This window comes from Canis lupus, chromosome 1, assembly GCF_003254725.2.
Source record: "Canis lupus dingo isolate Sandy chromosome 1, ASM325472v2, whole genome shotgun sequence".
In the NCBI taxonomy this organism is placed as follows: Eukaryota; Metazoa; Chordata; class Mammalia; order Carnivora; family Canidae; genus Canis; species Canis lupus.
Window position 1 is genome coordinate 29,173,333 of NC_064243.1, and position 17,281 is coordinate 29,190,613.

General features: G+C 38.5%; 1 protein-coding gene across 2 annotated transcripts in view; it reads right to left on the reverse strand.

Moving 5' to 3' along the window:
* The window catches only part of MAP3K5 (mitogen-activated protein kinase kinase kinase 5), a 198,217-nt gene that overhangs the window by 58,395 nt on the left and 122,541 nt on the right, over window positions 1-17,281 (reverse strand). For both annotated transcript variants that reach the window (XR_007412214.1, XM_025422373.3), the window contains exons 12-14: window positions 12,186-12,235; window positions 9,620-9,715; window positions 6,791-6,872 (exon numbers count right to left, since the gene is read on the reverse strand). Coding sequence is in view for 1 of the 2 variants with exons in the window: in XM_025422373.3 (XP_025278158.1) it covers window positions 6,791-6,872; window positions 9,620-9,715; window positions 12,186-12,235 (228 nt within the window). In the remaining variant the exon portion in view is untranslated. The remainder of the gene's footprint in view (window positions 1-6,790; window positions 6,873-9,619; window positions 9,716-12,185; window positions 12,236-17,281) is intronic.

The following is a 17,281-nucleotide window of genomic DNA, read 5'->3' on the forward strand; positions in this document are numbered from 1 at the left end:
ATCTGAATCAACAGCAGCTGCATTAAAAACCTTATCTAAACCTCTTTTGCTGGCTTAAGCAAAGCCTCCTGAAAATACAGCTGCCAAAATCCCCTCTCTGAGAGGGATGAGGAATTACATAAACAAAACTTTGCTGAAAGGTTCTGTGCCTTCCACTTTTTTCTCCTTAATTTCCTTCCCACCACATTCTTTTCCTTTAAGTCCTACTAAGGACCTTTTTTAGTAGGATAAACAAACTTCACCTAGCTGATCAGAAACTACTTTGTGTGCTCACATTTACATGAATAATCTGTAATTATTAATTACATATAATCTGTTAATCTGTCTTTTGTCAGTTAATTTGCAGGCCCCCAATCACACAACCTAAGTTGATAGAGGAAAAAGTTTTTTTTTCCCCCTCTCAACAGAATGAACGAGTAACAAATGGGTACTCCTCTCATACAATGCTGTAAGTGATATATTTTCTCAGTGGCAGTAAATGTGGGTGTTGAGCTTCAGATATGTAAAAAAAAAAAAAAAGAAAGAAATAGGAAGAAAAATAAGCCAGTGTCCTGATGGTCCCATTGATGTTTGCGAAGCAAATCATCAGGAAAGGAAATGGTAAGGTATTTCATCATTCTTTTTTTTTTTAAATTTTTATTTATTTATGATAGTCACACAGAGAGAGAGAGAGGCAGAGACACAGGCAGGAGAAGCAGGCTCCATGCACCGGGAGCCCGACATGGGATTCGATCCCGGGTCTCCAGGATTGCGTCCTGGGCCAAAGGCAGGCGCTAAACTGCTGCACCACCCAGGGATCCCCCCCCTTTTTCTTTTTATTTCATCATTCTGCAGAACATTTAAGTCTAAAGAAAATGTTCGGGATCCCTGGGTGGTGCAGCGGTTTAGCACCTGCCTTTGGCCCAGGGCGTGATCCTGGAGACCCGGGATCGAGTCCCACATCGGGCTCCACATCGGGCTCCTGGTGCATGGAGCCTGCTTCTCCCTCTGCCTGTGTCTCTGCCTCTCTCTCTCTCTCTCTCTGTGTGACTATCATAAAAAAAAATAAAGAAAATGTTCCTTTCATCTTGCTTGTCTCCACTTCACCCACAAGGGGTCAACTTTCTCTTTGTGTATCCTGGAAAGCGGGTATAAACTGGCTCACAGGGTCAGATGCTATGACTGCCTCAGGTTTGAGTCAGCCATATACCCATTTTGATAAAACAGTGAAATCCAAATGAATATAAGAAAAAGAGGGATAGAGATGAAAACAGAGGGAAGGGAGGAGGGAAAGAGAAAGAGAGAAGGAGGTAAGGAAACGTGGAATATATGTGTGTGTTTGGGAGAGGAGTGAGGCGGAAGACACAACATATTTTGTATGGAGGACTAAAAGAACTTCAGTAACTTGTACCTGGCTTTTTCTCCCCAAGGAACTAAAAAAAGAGAGACTAAAAGAGAATGAGTCAATAATGCCTTGGTGATGACACGTGGCTTGATTACAGTGTTCATTCTATCACTGACTTAACATTAATTGAGGAACATCCAAGCCAGTGTCACAGTACCTACTCTGTCCCTTCCAATCCATAACCTTCTCTCCTGGTTTCAGAGATTTTTAAATAATCCTGGTTTTATCACACGCAACCTTCAAACCCTTTTAAGCCTTCTTATATGATCGAACTACTTCTGCTTGGATGTCCATACCATGTGAGACTATGAGATGAGACTATGAGCCACAGTTCTGCTCTGGGATGTTGTCTGGTGCAGGCCACCAAATTACAATGCAATGAGAAAAGCTAGGGCAGAGGAGTGGGCTCAAAATGCTAGGAGAACAGAGAAAAGGGAGAGGTGCTGTTGAGAAATGACACTTGACTTGCATCTCAAAAAATGAGGATGCAGTCACCAGGTAGGACAGAGAAGAGAAAGCATGTGGAGTTGGGCATCTGCAGATCAAGTCCAGGGGCTGGAAAGGTTGATCTTCTGGAAAATAGAAAAGACTGGGAATCCCAGCTCATCAGGCAGAAAGGCAAGGCTATGGGTTGAGGGTTGAGGGTTGAGAACATTCCATCGGTGGAAACCTTCTTCTACAGAGTAGCATCAAAGGTGTGGGTTTTTTTTTTAAAGATTTAATTTATTTATTCATGAGAGACACACAGAGAGAGGCAGAGACACAGGCAGAGGGAGAAGCAGGCTCTCTGTGGGGAGCCCATTGTGGGGTTTGATCCCAGGACCCCGGGATCACGACCTGAGCCAAAGGCAGATGCTCAACCACTGAGCCACCCAGGCGTCCCACATCAAAGGTTTTTAATGAGAGGTGTTGCAGGATTAAATCATATGAGAGATCTGTCTGATGATGACAGAGATGCCTGTTGATGGCAGGAGAGAGATGAAGCCACAGGAGAGGTGGTGATGCCCTGATATGGGGAATGACAGGATAAGGTGCCTGGGCTGGAGGGACGTTGCAGTGTGAGAAGGAAAAGAGGCAGAGTAAGGTTTTTTCCCAGGTGGCTGCTGGGTAGGTGCCCAAGCTGTTAGGGAAAATATGGAAGGCTGAGAGAACAAAATAGGGACCGCAGTTGATGTGTATTACAACTCTTACGGCTAATGGCAATCAATTGTTCAATGATTTCAATATAAATTTACTAATCTAGTAAATTATTTAAAGATATGGCTTCATGACCCTTCCATGTCAAAAGGTATCCTTGAGTATCCTAAACATGGCCTTAAATCAAAAAAAGCAGTTTCACTTTCTGTTCAAAAGCAGAAAAGTCCTCTGAAAGTGGTACTGATCTGTATTTGAAATAACCTGCACATTTTGTACAAATCTTGAAAAAAAATTTTTAAGGTTTTATTTATTCATGAGAAACTCACAGAAAGAGAGAGAGAGAGAGAGAGAGAGAGAGAGACACAGGCAGAGGGAGAAGCAGGCTCCATGCAGGGCACCCGACATGGGACTTGATCCCAGGACTTCAGGATCATGCCCTGGGCCGAAGGCAGGCACTAAACCGCTGAGCCACCGAGGGATCCCCCAAAACTTGAAAAATTATACAAATCTGAGCTAGGAGAGCATATTTGAGGTATTCTTGGCCCATTCTCACTTGAGGAATAAAGTCATTTTCACCCAGCCAAGAGTATGAATTTTGTCCAAAGTTATAAAACTGGCTGTTAGCAAAGTTAGAACTAGAATACAAGGCTCCTGACCCCAGCACAGCAATTTCTGTAGAGTTGGGTTTGATCAGTTGGAGAAGAGGCTGACTATGTCCAGAAGGAGATTGAATCCCTACTGCTTCAAAGAAACCTTGTTACTCAAAATGAAAAGCAGACCTTAATAAGAGCTTCAAGTCTGTCAAACATCCAGAAATCTAGGGATTAGCTTCAAATTTGTAGTTTATAGAACCACTTTATATATAGTTAACGTTTGCCAACACTGATAACATGCTACAGTTAAGGAACATCTGACTTTACCAACATTTTCATTTTGTTGGGACTTAGCTCCTAAAGGTTTCAGTTATAATTGATACATGCATTGAAACAACTTTAATTCTATCACCAGCTGAGCTGATGATTGGAAAGTCACTATTTTGCATATAAATCTTCATCGCTGTGTAAAGATGATCTCTAAGTAAATCTTCCTGTTACACTGTAAGGAATGGGAAATAAAGGAATTATTTTTTTTTAAAGATTTTATTTATTTATTCATGAGAGACACACAGAGAGAGAGAGAGAGAGGCAGAGACACAGGCAGAGGGAGAAGCAGGCTCCACGCAGAGAGCCTGATGTGGGACTCGATCCAGGGTCTCCAGGATCATGCCCTGGGTTGCAGGCGGCGCTAAACCGCTGTGCCACCGGGGCTGCCCAAGGAATTATTTTGAATCATTCATGGGCTCAAGTTTGAGGTTAGTTTGTGGTAATGATATTAAAGAATTCACTTTAATTAAATATTTAGGATACTGATAAAATAATTTAAATCAAGAATGTCGAAAATATCTAAGACATGTAATCATGAAGTGATCATAAGTCATGTGAAAATATTAGTTCAGTCTATTTAGGGACCTCATATTGTAAAGGTGCTCTGGCTGCAAAGTGATGTTCAGTGAGAGGGAGAGTAAAGATGGATGTCACCATGTTCACAGCCTATAACATCATCACAATCTCTATTACCATTGTGCCCACAGAACAGGCCCCAAAACACACCCTACACAACACACAAATGTCAGCAATGTCACTACTTGGGGTTTAAAGACAAACTAGTCAAAAGATTTAAAAGAAGCATGCTTGGATCCATGAGCACTGGGTGTTATGCTATATGTTGGCAAATCGAACTTCAATAAAAACAAATGAAAAAAGAAAGAAGTATGCTTGAATTCACTATATATGCTATACATATACAGTCCATTGGGAATACTGTAGAAGTCACTCTGTCATAGATTTTAAATTTTAAATTATTCTGATAGAATGCAAAGGACAGGGTGTAAGAATGTTTTTCTAACATTAAAAGAATAGTATCCCTGCACTTCCTTGAGAAGGGCGAGTTAGGAGCACTTTGATGAATCAGCAATACTGTACTCACTGGTTTTTGTGAGGTCAGCACAGCAACTAAAACCTTCAGGCTAATCCTGGGAATTCCCCTCTTTATTTGGTTGGCGATTGTTCTCAGTGCTTGCAGAAAGATTATCTGACCAGGAAAAGCCCCCCACACAGGGGCTCTTTTTTTTTTTTTTTTAATTACTGTATCCAGGTCAAAGGATCTTGATTCTGTATCTTCTTAACAACAGTTTAAAAAATATCTAACACTTTATATATATATATATATATATATAGACCTGTGTTATGCTATGCATAGGGTTAAAGTGGTTCCTAAAGCAGAGTCTAAATTGTTGACTTAAACAGTTAAGAAAACCATGTTGTCTCATATGGTGATCACAACCTGGCTGTGCTATGTGTATTTTTCATAAGATGGATTTAGTTTCTCAAGGAAGGGTATAAAATAAAGGATATCTATCATTGGTTAAAAAAAAAAAAAAGCCAGCATTTTATGACATTGCTGAAGAACTTTCCGGATCTTCTAGTCCACCTGCTTCACCATTTTATGTTTACTAATAGAACTGTTTAATTTTCATTGTTTTTGCTACCTTTTACCTTGGTTGTTGCTGTGCATCAAGTGACTAAATTTAAACCAAATAAAAACAGATAATGAGGTATAGTCAAGGAGCACTGATGTAGAAGCCAAGAGACCTAATTCCTAACACAATCACTTGAATAAGACAATACAAAATTGTAAAATAAAATATACACAAATAAGTATAATAGACATTACTCCTATAGAGTAGCTAATGCATGGGAAAACATTTTTTTCCAAATTAGGTCCCATCATCTTTTTATAACTTTAATGAAAGAGCCTTAGGCTTACCTAGGAACATCAAAGCTATACCAACTGCTAGATAATTATAGAACTAACTCTGGACAGAGTTAACACTTGGTTATTATATTTAAAATTTCCTTCTACTGCTACTCTATCACTTCAACTTTTTTTTTTAAGATTTTATTTATTTATTCATGAGAGACACAGAAACAGAGAGGCAAAGACACAGGCAGAGGGAAAAGCAGGGTCCATGCAGGGAGCCCAACATGGGACTCGATCCTGGGTCTCCAGGATCACACCCTGGGCCGAAGGCAGTGCTAAACCGCTGAGCCACCCAGGCTGCCCAGCCACTTCAACATTTTTATAAACATTCTAGTATGTGGGATAACATTATCAAAGTGATCTAATAAGTATACCAGTCAGGTTGATGCTCTAGCTTCTTTAATTTTACTTTAACATTAGAAATGAAATTTTCAGTATTGCTTGGATTTCTGAATTTTGTCCCAAGTCCAACAACACTGGGAAGAGCTTGGAGAAGAAGGTGGCCCTCTGTCATGTCTGGAGTAGTGTCAACTTTCTGAAGATGCTCAAGTGCTAGGGTCAGCACTCTTGGGACACGCCAGCACTGGGCATTACAGCGATGGAAGGCTCTTTATCACAGAGGAGCCATGAGAGAGAAAATGGACACAATCTAAGAATAGGTGTCTGCTGCATCCTGTGTCCATGAGGCAGAATCAGAAGATTGGGGTTGAGTGGAACAGTATTTCTGGTGATTGTTATTATCTCCTCTCTTTAGTCCATTAATCTTTTATTGTTCCAGGTCCTCTGTATAGAATATGAAAGAGGGCCATGTTCAGTTGTGCCTTTCAGAATTTTCATTGTATTTTGCTTGTTTGAATTGCACAAATTTCAGAGGAGAATAAAAAATGCAAGGGCACCGTGGCCCATGCATTGAAGGTAATCAACATCCTCACAGATCAAGTACACTTACTATCAGGTAAGCAAAATACAGAAACTCAGTATTCCCAAATAAGAATGCTCTCCAATGTTTGCTTTTTAGCTCTTTTTCTAATTTATTTATTTATTTATTTGAGAGAGTGTGCACCTGTATGTGTGAGTAGGGGGAGGGGCAGGAGAGAGAGAGACAAGCAGACTCCCCATTGAATGGGGAGCTGGTCGCAGGCCAAGACTCTATTCCATGACCCTGAGATCATGACCTGAGCCAAAATCAAGAGTTGGATGCTCAATTGACTGAGCCACCTATGCACCCTTTCCAGCTCTTTTTAAATAAGGAATCCAGAAGTTGTATGCAGCATTAAGGGCAATCTCAAAGACTGTGGTTCCTCATTCTTCATCATCACTTACATGCCCCCACCCCCACATGCATCCCCCAAGTAAGACTTTAAATACTTCAAGCCCCAGAGAACTTTAACATGCAACCAGAGTCATTACCTCCAGGGAGTCAGTTTCACAATCACCTTCCTCTGTGCTTCTCCCCTTCTCTTCAGTGATGGTGTTCACCATTTCAAAAAACCTACAACGGGAGTTGGTATGTGGTCACTCATAATACAACTGATAGTACATATGAGCAAGTATGTTCCAACATGACTTAAGAGCAACAGATGGGAGCTAAGAGACTTTCTAAAGTCAGGCAATGAACAAACCATCAGTACTGGCATGAAAAATATGATTTTTCCAAAAGAAAAACACAGGCTGGTAGGATTGTCCAACCTAATACCTCATTTCAAATGACAGTAATGTAATATATTACAGAATTAGAAAAATGAGGCTAGACAAAGACACAGAAATGTTAAGACTGTGGACTTGGATATCAGACCAAGACTGTTAGTATTTGTGTGATTGCGGGCAAGCTCCTCCACCTCTCTGATCCTCAACTCTTAATTACAAAATAGGGACTACAGAAGTATCTAACTTAAAGGTTGTTAGAAAGATGACTTGACATAATACTTGTAAAGTATTAACAGAGTGCACTCATTAAATATTAGCTGTTATTGTTTTTGCTGATGGTCATATTATTATTTAAAATGGGAATTAACAAAAATTCTGAGGTGACTACTGGGTATAGTGCTAGTCACTACAACATGTGATCTCAGTTATTAAATATTTTGCTTTTACTATCGCAAATATGGTGTCCCATAAACACAATCTGCGAAACACTGATATGAATTAGGAACAGCTGGCTTATATGTGTGTAAAAGCCACCTCTTTTCCTCTTTTTTGGTGACATTTTCTTTAGGAACTCTTCTTATGAAGTTTTTTGTTTTGCTTTTTCCCGTAGACCATTTCAGAGCCAAGAAAAACAGTTACATCGATTAACAGATTCGCTCCCTATAACACTAGCTGTGTCTAGTCCATTCAGAGGGAAGGCTAACAGTTCATAGGTTTAAGGCATGGGAGGCACCATGAATAGGGCTGATGATCTCACATGCAGGTCATGCTCTGCATTGCCAGCCCAAAGGAAGAGCAGGTTAGATGGGTAAGAAAAATCTACCTACCATAACTAAGAACCTTTCTATCTCTGTACCTCTTTTTAATCGATTGATCTATCCATCCATCCATCCATCCATCCACCCACCCACCCATTTACCCCTCCATCCCTCCATCTAACAAATACACATCAAGTATCTATTAGGATCAAAAACTATTCTGGCCTTTGGGACAGTGATAAGGAGCAAAATAGACAAAGCCCATTTGGGAGTTTGGAAACTATCTATGGAGTTTGTATGTGGTGCCTACTTCCTCATTCTTCCTTCTTCTGTACACATTTCTTGGAGGTCAATGACAAGAAAAAGAAATTCCAAGTCTGAACAGAGTAACATATGCTCTGATGAAGATTAAATATCCTGATGAGTTAGGGACAAAAGCAAATTCAACCAAGAGGAAGAAGAAAGTGAAAAACCTAAAAAAAAATTCTGGCTTTAAAGACAGACTTTTAGATCTGGGTTAAAGACTTCCATCAGCTTTTTACAGAAAAATTTTCAACACAAACATCTCTAAACAGAATATTATACAGTAGGATGGTAACACAGTATAATTTTTTGGAGCCTGGATTCTAGAGTCAATGTAGTTGGTCCAAACCTCAAATGTTCACTTTTCAGCTTATATATGATTTTAAGCTCATTGAACTAAGACTCTATTTTTTTTTACTCTTTTCAATGAAGATGATAATATTACCTACCTAAGAGTTTTTATATGGAGATTAAAATAGATGTTAGATCTGGAGTAAGAACTCCATAAATTTTGGCTTTAATTATCATAGAAACACATCAGTAGCCTTGAGAACTTAAGTAGAAATTAGACCGTTATGTGTGCTAGGAAATTATTTCTTATTTCCAGTTTTTTTTTTGCCATCTACTTTACAATAATAAAGATAAAACTATAGCCATATAGTTCTATGGCCAACTATAGAATTATGGTTTTACAAGCTTTTTTCTTGGGACTAAGATAAAAACAACTGACTGTATACTGTAAACAATATGTCAGTCATTTTATAATGGGGTCAAATATTGATTATTTGAATAGGAACAACCCTCAGGAAAATTTTAAGTCCAAGCTGGCTTTTACCTGCACTTTGGTTTCTAAATTGTTACTCACTTGCCTAGGTCCTCACAGTCAGTCACTGTGTCCTATGGGAACATGAAGTACTTAATTATTAGCCCAAGAGAAATATACCCAAGGAGGTTAACCCACACATACAGTGCAATCCACAGATTTTTGGATTATCTATTATTGGTGTAGATCAGATCACTGGCTCTTAACTTGAACTGTATCCCCACCAGAAAATCCAACATAATTATCAAGGGGAGAGACCAGGCACTTATTAAAATGCACCAGTTGATTCTAATATGAACCAGAGTTAAAAGCTACCATTGCAGAAAATAGTGAGATTATTCGAAGAATTCAAGAATGAAAAATTAAAAAAAAAAGAATGAAAAATTTTGTTAATCATATATTGTAATAAGTGAGCACTTAAAAAATGAGACATTACAGTTGTCCATTAACTGTTAAGTCTTGATTAATGTTTTGTCTGTGGAAAAATAAATTATGACTAAGAAAAAGCTTGATAATTATTAAAGAGAGCCCCTCCATACTCTGATTGTTAAACACACCTCATAATTATAAACTATTAGCCCAAATGAAATACTTATATAACCACAGAGCCACAAATTCCTTACAGGAGCTACATGTTCACTCATTAATTAAAAATAGTGATCAGGTAAGAACAGTATGTTTTATACCTAAACAGTGATGAATACATACTTTTTACAATGAAGTTCTGTACAGAAGTAGATTTGGAAATCATCAGAATTATGAAGCACATAAAGAAAACAGCATCGTTCTTCAAATTTAGAAATACTGAAACAAACAAAAGGATTATTCAGGGAAATACTAATACTTCTATGAATGTGCAATGCAAAATAAATACTTCTTATATCCAATCCCCAATATGATATCAACGTTTATAACAAAAAGATACAAATAGCACTTGAAAAGTAATGTTCCCCATACCACTATATTAAAATTACTTAATAGTCTAAGAATTGTCCTCCTACTCATGCCTGCAGATAGGGTCACTCTGGAGTGTTGTAAGCACAGCTAAGCTATGGATGCCTCCAGCTTAGCATGGGAAAGCCATCCATCCTGTCTGCTACAGCACCACACTGCGTGGTTGATGGGAGGAAAAGCATGAAGTATCAGCTAGCTGACTGAGCTCTGTGATTTTGGTTCTATGGCATCTGTAGAACAAGGAAATATTTCCAAAGTCAGGAAGGCAATGTGTGGAGGCAGTAAAAGCACTTCATTGGTTGTAGAGATTTTAGAGGCATGAAGAAATGTAGAACAGCACTTGATTCTGACTCAACAAGTGATTTCATAGCAATTGAAATAATTCTGAGTCTACCAGTTGGGCCATGCTGTTTTATGCCAAAGGTTAGCAAATATTTTCTGTAATGGGCCAGAGAGTAAATATTTCAAGCTTTGCAGGCCAAACTACTCAGTTTGGTTTGGCTGTTAGAGCAGCCTTAGACAATGCACAAATGAATGAACATGACTGAGTTCCAATAAAACTTTATTTACAAAAACAGGCAGTGGGTCATATTTGGCCTGTGGGCTGTAGTCTGCTAATCCCCATTTATTTTATTTTTTTTTTATTTTTTTTTATGCTAATCCCCATTTTATGCCTTTGCATCTGCTATTCCTTCAATTTGGAATGCACATCATTTTTGACTTTTTAAAGAAATTCTATTCAACCATCAGGGCCCAGCTTAGATCTTACCCTTTCCCTTCCCTACTTCTACCTTAAACAGAAAGACTTTCTCTTGCACCTCTGTTCCTTGAACATATACCTGTCATCTCAATAATGACTGTATTGCCATTAGTTATTAAACGTTCCGCTGATGGGTTGTGAGCTCTTTAAGAGTTGGAGTTTATGTCATAGTCATTGTTGTATTCTAGCAGAATAGGACTCAACATTTGACACACTGGTGGTGCTCAATAAATGCCCATTGACGGAGCTGAGCAAGTTCTGAGGTGATGCAAGACAAACTGCCGACTTAATTGAAATTTTCTTTTCTGTAGTTATCTCTTTATAGAGGAGGAAGCCAAGAAAACTTAACTCTCTTTGAAGTCACACACTAGAGCTTAAGTTTCTCAACATACAAACCAGCAGTAAGCCACACAGAAACATTCTATGTATATGCTGTAGGTCACAACAAAGGTTTATGTAGTGATGCCATACTTAATTAAAAAAGAATTCACTGGAAAATAGATATAATAAAGTGGAATTTATAGTACCATACTTTCCTAAATTGTTTAAAAATGCAGCAATAAATAATGAGTGCCTTGCTAATGACTGGTTTCAAAAATTAAATATTAAAAGAGTAAAACTTTATTTGAGAAGGCATGGGTTGGAAAGATAGCTAATGGGTCAATCCATTATCTTGCTTGTTTCTGTGCATTCATGAGGTAACAGGTGGTTTTACCAGGCAAACTCCAATTATCAGTGACTCAGACAGCTCTACCAGTTCATGCTCCAACAAAACCAATTATTATTATACCAAAAGCAACAGGGTATTGCATAACTGGCCTGCAGAAATCTGCTTTTTTTTTCTCATTTCTATTATATGGAGATAAATAGTAGTAAACACAAGTAATTTGGTTTGAAATTTCCAAGAGTTGGTTTAGCCTGAGCTTCTACAGAACAAGTATTTATATGTTTAACCAGTGGCTCTTGGTTCTGGAAAAAAAAAAATCTTATTTCTAAAACCTAGGAAATGGCATTTCCTGAGCCACTGGCATTATGATGGTAATGTCAGAACTAAACCAAACTGAAGGGAGCCACTATAATCTCAAGAACACATCATTAACAGCAACCTCAGGAAGAAAAGTTTGTAAAAAATGAGTTCCCTATAGTCTCATTATTGGCCATATTAATATTAACTGTAGGACACAATCTGAAAGATTTTTTTTTGGTTCTACCTAACAAGAGATTAGTTTCTGGCATATCAAAAGACTAGAAAATCATCCCTTAAACCAACAGCTTAAGAAGCTAGAGAAGACCCAAGTAGCTCATTTTTTATCTACAAACCAATTCTGCTCCAGAGTCCACATTTACCCCATATTCTCCATATTTTAAGCAGGTGACAAGCACAGAGTCAGTTCAACTAATAGGGAGAGTTTTGTTGCAAATCTTGTTATGGTGGAGACAGAAAAGAAGATTGTGCTTTTTCATCAATAGAAGGATTCTTAAGTTCTCTGCATTTTTAAATCCTGACTAAAAGTTCTCTTGACTTCTGAGAAAAAAAAAAAAAGTACCAAGGAAACTTACCTCACTCCCCTGACAGAAGAAGCACTAAAATTCCACTCATGTATACCTTTCTAGAACACAGGGGAAGAACAAGAATAATAAACACTGAGTCATCCAAATGAAAATAACATAATTTTGTTTTATTATTTTAAAATAATACACACAGTAATTTTTCCTAGTGCATAATTCTTCATGAACCAATTATCTGGATGGAAATTGTAATTCATTTCCCAGCCACAAGGGTGATGTTTATACTATTTAATAATTTCTGTACTTCAATAAAACAGCTTCCAAGAGAATGTAGGAGAATTAGTCTCATTAAAATTCTAAAACTTGATCTTTACCAAATTAACCTAGTGACTGTTGTTCCTTAATTTTTTAAATAAAAAACCCAGTGATCAAGGTAATTCAATTATTATAGCTGAGCAATATTTCTTTTCTGAGCAAAAAAAAATTAATTTGAATAGTCTTTACAGATGATTATTTCTGAATTATCTTTAAATTTTCTAACTAAAATGGTAGTTTTATTTCTTCAGAAAATAATACAGCAAGTATGTGTGTAGGTACACGACATACAGTGTTCATCATAGCTACAATGTCTTGTGACCTAATTTACACAAAATTTAATATACTAATAATGTTTGAACATAAAAAATTTGATTGTCATGATAAATCTGGGTGATTGCAGGGCCAAGATGAAAAAAAATGTGGACATTTATTTTTTGAGTTTATTACTAAAGCTAAGTTTAAGTTAGTATTAAATTCATGTTTTTAAATAAATTACAAGATGGATCACATTCCCTATAAAAATATGTCTGGACACAATACAGAATTGACAACAAAAATATTTTAATAGAAGTAAAGTAGTTAATACACATGTCCAAGTTTAGCAAGTGCTGTAAAATAGTCAATTCAGATTGCCAATTCAACTCTGTAAATGTGAAACAACCAGGAAAACAAGCTCTTACCCACCCACTGAAAATACTGCCAGGAACTTGAGGTCTTGGCTGGGCTTATGAAATGGGTAAGGAAGCCTGTGGCTCTGAGGTGAACCAGAACTCTCCTTTTGGCTGAAGCAAATCAAAAAGCCACAATTTATACCCACAGCACCTAGTTCTTTGTTAGGACCATGTAACTTAAAAATAGATCTTCCCAAACCCAAAGGAGTACTAAAAAGCTAGTTTCAATGCAACACCAGTCAGGTCAGGGGCACATGACCTGGATTAACACAACAAAGGCTGTGCAGGCAGCCCAGGAAAGGAAGGGACCATGGAAAGGTGCTCCTGGAATGTGTCTCTCTTAATCAGAGTACAGAGGGAGTGAAATTAAAATAGCACCCTGCAGCTTCAGCTGGTAATTTGGAAAGTTGTTTCTAAATCCTGTTGGCCTCAGGTGACCTTCTAAATATAATTGACCCAGGAGCTGTGGCCATCACCTGCATACTACTTGCAGTGCAGCCTTATCCTCAGAGCCTGCAACTGAGCTGTTCATCAAGGCAGCATCCAGGATCAGGAGGTGGGGGTAGAATGCAGAGCTAATAGGGCAGTTAGGCAAACTTACAACTGAACAGGGCAACTGGCAAACACCCCTAAGACAGCGCTGGTAAAATCTATCTTATATCACAGCCTGTTCTGGGAATAGCCAAGGAGAGATTTCCCACATTGATTGGGTTGGTTTCGTAGGAAAGGAGAACAGCATTTCCAGAATCTTAGGTTCCTGAAAGGTTGCAAGTGCTGCCAGTGAATGTTTTATTTTAGTGCTGTGAAGCCCATGACCCAAGATGGAGTCATCTGGAATAAGGCCCATCTCCCTAACTCCCTTGCTACTGGGACTCACCACGTGGAGGCGCTGGCGAGCTACAAAGCCAACTGGTGGGATAAGAGGTTCCTGGGGCCTGTCTGGGAATCTGGGTAAAGGGATTGCCAGAGGCAGAGCTGGAATAATTAGTCTCAACAAGCCCCAAACCGACACTTAAGCTAATTTACTCAGCACAAGCAGGATGTTGTAGGAACTGGTTAGTCTCACGGATCCTATGCCCCAGCTAGGACAACAGTAGGGACTAGGAGTTAATACTGAGCTACGGTGGCAGGAGTTATACATTGGGAGACCTGCAGTTCCCCAGACAATGGGACAGACACACTTTTCTTCTTTGCTAACAAAAACTGAACTTTGTTCGAGTTCAGGTAGCAATGTTTTGGGATGGGGGATATTGGTCCAAACTGGAGAAATAAGTCCATTCTCCTTCCTAGTGATTGCTTCAGGCATGAACACATGATGCAATTTATGCTACCAAGGAGAGGGCCTGACCCTTTTCCTTTGGATTCTGTGTGTGTGAACTGATGCTTGGAGCTACTATTTAAGACAATGAGAGAAAAGCCAAGAGCATAAAGAGAAGCCAACTCAGAATTGGGACACTGTTCAACCACTGAAATACCCCCAGGATGAACCCCCTGCCCCTCAGAAGTTCCTGTTATGTAAGATAACATTTCTTTATCAATTAAGCCATTTTTAGCTGGGAGTTTTATAGCTAAAAGCATCATTGATGGATGAGACTATCATATCGTCAAAAATCTAGAATCTGAGGCAAACATATTCCCCTCACAAATTTCCTGGATCTTCTCAGAGTGGCCATGGCTGGAGCTGGCAGGAGATCAGACCTTCATATTCCACTGGGACCCTGCTGCCTGCTACTTTTCCCTGAGAGACCACCAGATAGGCCAGGAGTGCTCAGACTCCAAAAAAGGAAGGGATTCTAAGTAACAACCACTTAAAATATCTTAGAAATAATGTTTCTCTTTCTCAATCTAAAATTTTCTTTCCTGTGCACATGCATATTTTCTTCAAGTGCTAACCTGACTTGAAGCAGCAACCATCCACTGAAAAAAGGGAGAACTGTTAAGAGATTAGGATTTCAATTTATTTTGTCCTTAAGGTAAAGTAACTCTCTAAGAGCCCCTGGACTCTTAGGAGTTGGTATAATGATCTTAAAGTTTTGATAGTTGCAATATAAAGTGTATACTAGCTCACATAACTGTTCATTCCACATTTTAGAATGAAAATCCTGAGAGAAAGAGGGAGTAAAGAAATAAACGTGATAAATGCAAAGCAACACTCTTCTATTCTTAGAAAAAAATGTAAAACATTCTATGACAGGGGTGCCTGGGTGGCTCAGTCAGTTGAGCCTGTGACTCTTGATTTTGGCTCAAGTATGGTCTCCAGATCAGGGTTCTTAGATTGGGCCCTGAGGGCTCAGGGCTCAGTTGGGAGTCTGCTTGGGATTCTCTCTCTTCCTCTCCCTCTGCCCCTTCCCCCAACCCCCAATTTCCTCTCGCACACACGTGTGCTTTCTCTCAAAAAGAAAATCTTTTTTTTTAATCAAAAAGAAAATCTTAAAAAAAAAACATTCTATGACAAAAAGAATCCATTTCTTGTTTAACATCAGACCTATACCCCTGCTATTTATCTGTTACTTTATAGTTATTATAGTTGCTTTAAACTAGCATGATATTAGCCAGGTTATCTTATTTTTATTGCTTGTCCTCATTCCAAGGGTATCACTTCTATTTCAAACAGTACAAAGGAAGACAGTGGTAATGAACATGCTGTGGACAGAATTAGGGTTTGTTAAGAAACTGATGTAACATTCAAAATGGAAATTGATTTAAGAAAGCTTAAATTTTTGAACAAGGAGAATTTTTAGCACAGTGGGGACAATGCAAATGTAATTCTTTCTGATCAAAAGATGGTAAAAGTGGAAACTGGACAACTCACAGCCTAAATCTGTAACTCTTCATGTACTCTTTCCTATCTTCATACATTTATTTCTCAGCATAATATAAAAATTATCTCTACAACTGTCACAAAACATAAGGGAGTCAATATAAGGCTAATTTTATTCAATAAAGAACTTCCAGAAAACTAGCTGGAAATAGCATTTATTTTCCAAAAATCTCTGTCTTACTTTTTGTTCTTTTTCTGTCTTCTGGCTGTCCACTCATTTTCCTGGCCCTGCTAATTGCTAATTCCTTTAGCCCCATTCTGTTTCCAAGTGTCCTTGGATAACCTTGCTCTTTCCAATCAAGCTTTTGAAAATTTCCTCTCCCAGATAATGTTCATGTTTCCTAACCTCTTAGATTTTGTAGTTTCAACTAGATGATTACTTTTTTTTTTTAAGATTTTATTTATTCATGAGAGACACAGAGAGAGAGAGAGAGGCAGAGATACAGGCAGAGGAAGAAGCAGGCTCCATGCAGGGAGCCTGATGTGGGACTCCATCTCAGGACTCCAGGCTGAAGGTGGCACTTAACCACTGAGCCACCCAGGCTGCCCTGGATGATTACTTCTGCTTGTGAGAACATATATGCATATACTTTAAAATAATGTAAATAAAATATTGTATAATTTAAAACAATGTTAACAACATGTATATAGTTACATTAGTTATTCTTGATTTTGTCTCTAGACAATTCCACCTGGAGTTATGCCGTCATGCAGGCTACAGATCAGCGTTCCAAGGACCCCCTCCTTGTGTTAGACTAATTTGCTAGAGTGGCACATAGAACATGGAAAAACATTTTACTTACTAGATTACTGGTTTGTTACAAAATGATATGACTCAGTACATAGCCAGATGAATGAGATGCATAGGGTAAGGTATGGAGAAAGGGCTAAGAGCTTCCATGACCTATGACCTCTCTCTCTAAGGCTGCCATTCTTTCCAAATCTCCGCTTACTCACCTACCTGGAAGCTCTTTGAACCTCATTCTTTTTGGATTTTTATGAGGGCTTCATGACAGAAGTATGATTGATGAAACCCATTGGCCACTAGAGACTGATTCAACCTCTCCCTTCCAAAGGGTGGGACTGAAAGTTCTAATCCTCTAATCCCATAGATGGTTTTCTTGGCAACCAGGCCTCATCCTTAGGTTAGGTCCACAGGTCACCTTATTATGATAACAAAAAAAACACTTTTATGGCTTTGAGCACTTAGGAAATTCTAAGGGCTTTAGGAAATCTGTACCAGAAATGGATGAAGACCAAATATTTATTTCAGTGTTTACAGATGAGGACACTGCAATGAGGGAAGTCATGTTGCCAAGGGCAGAGATCGGATTTGA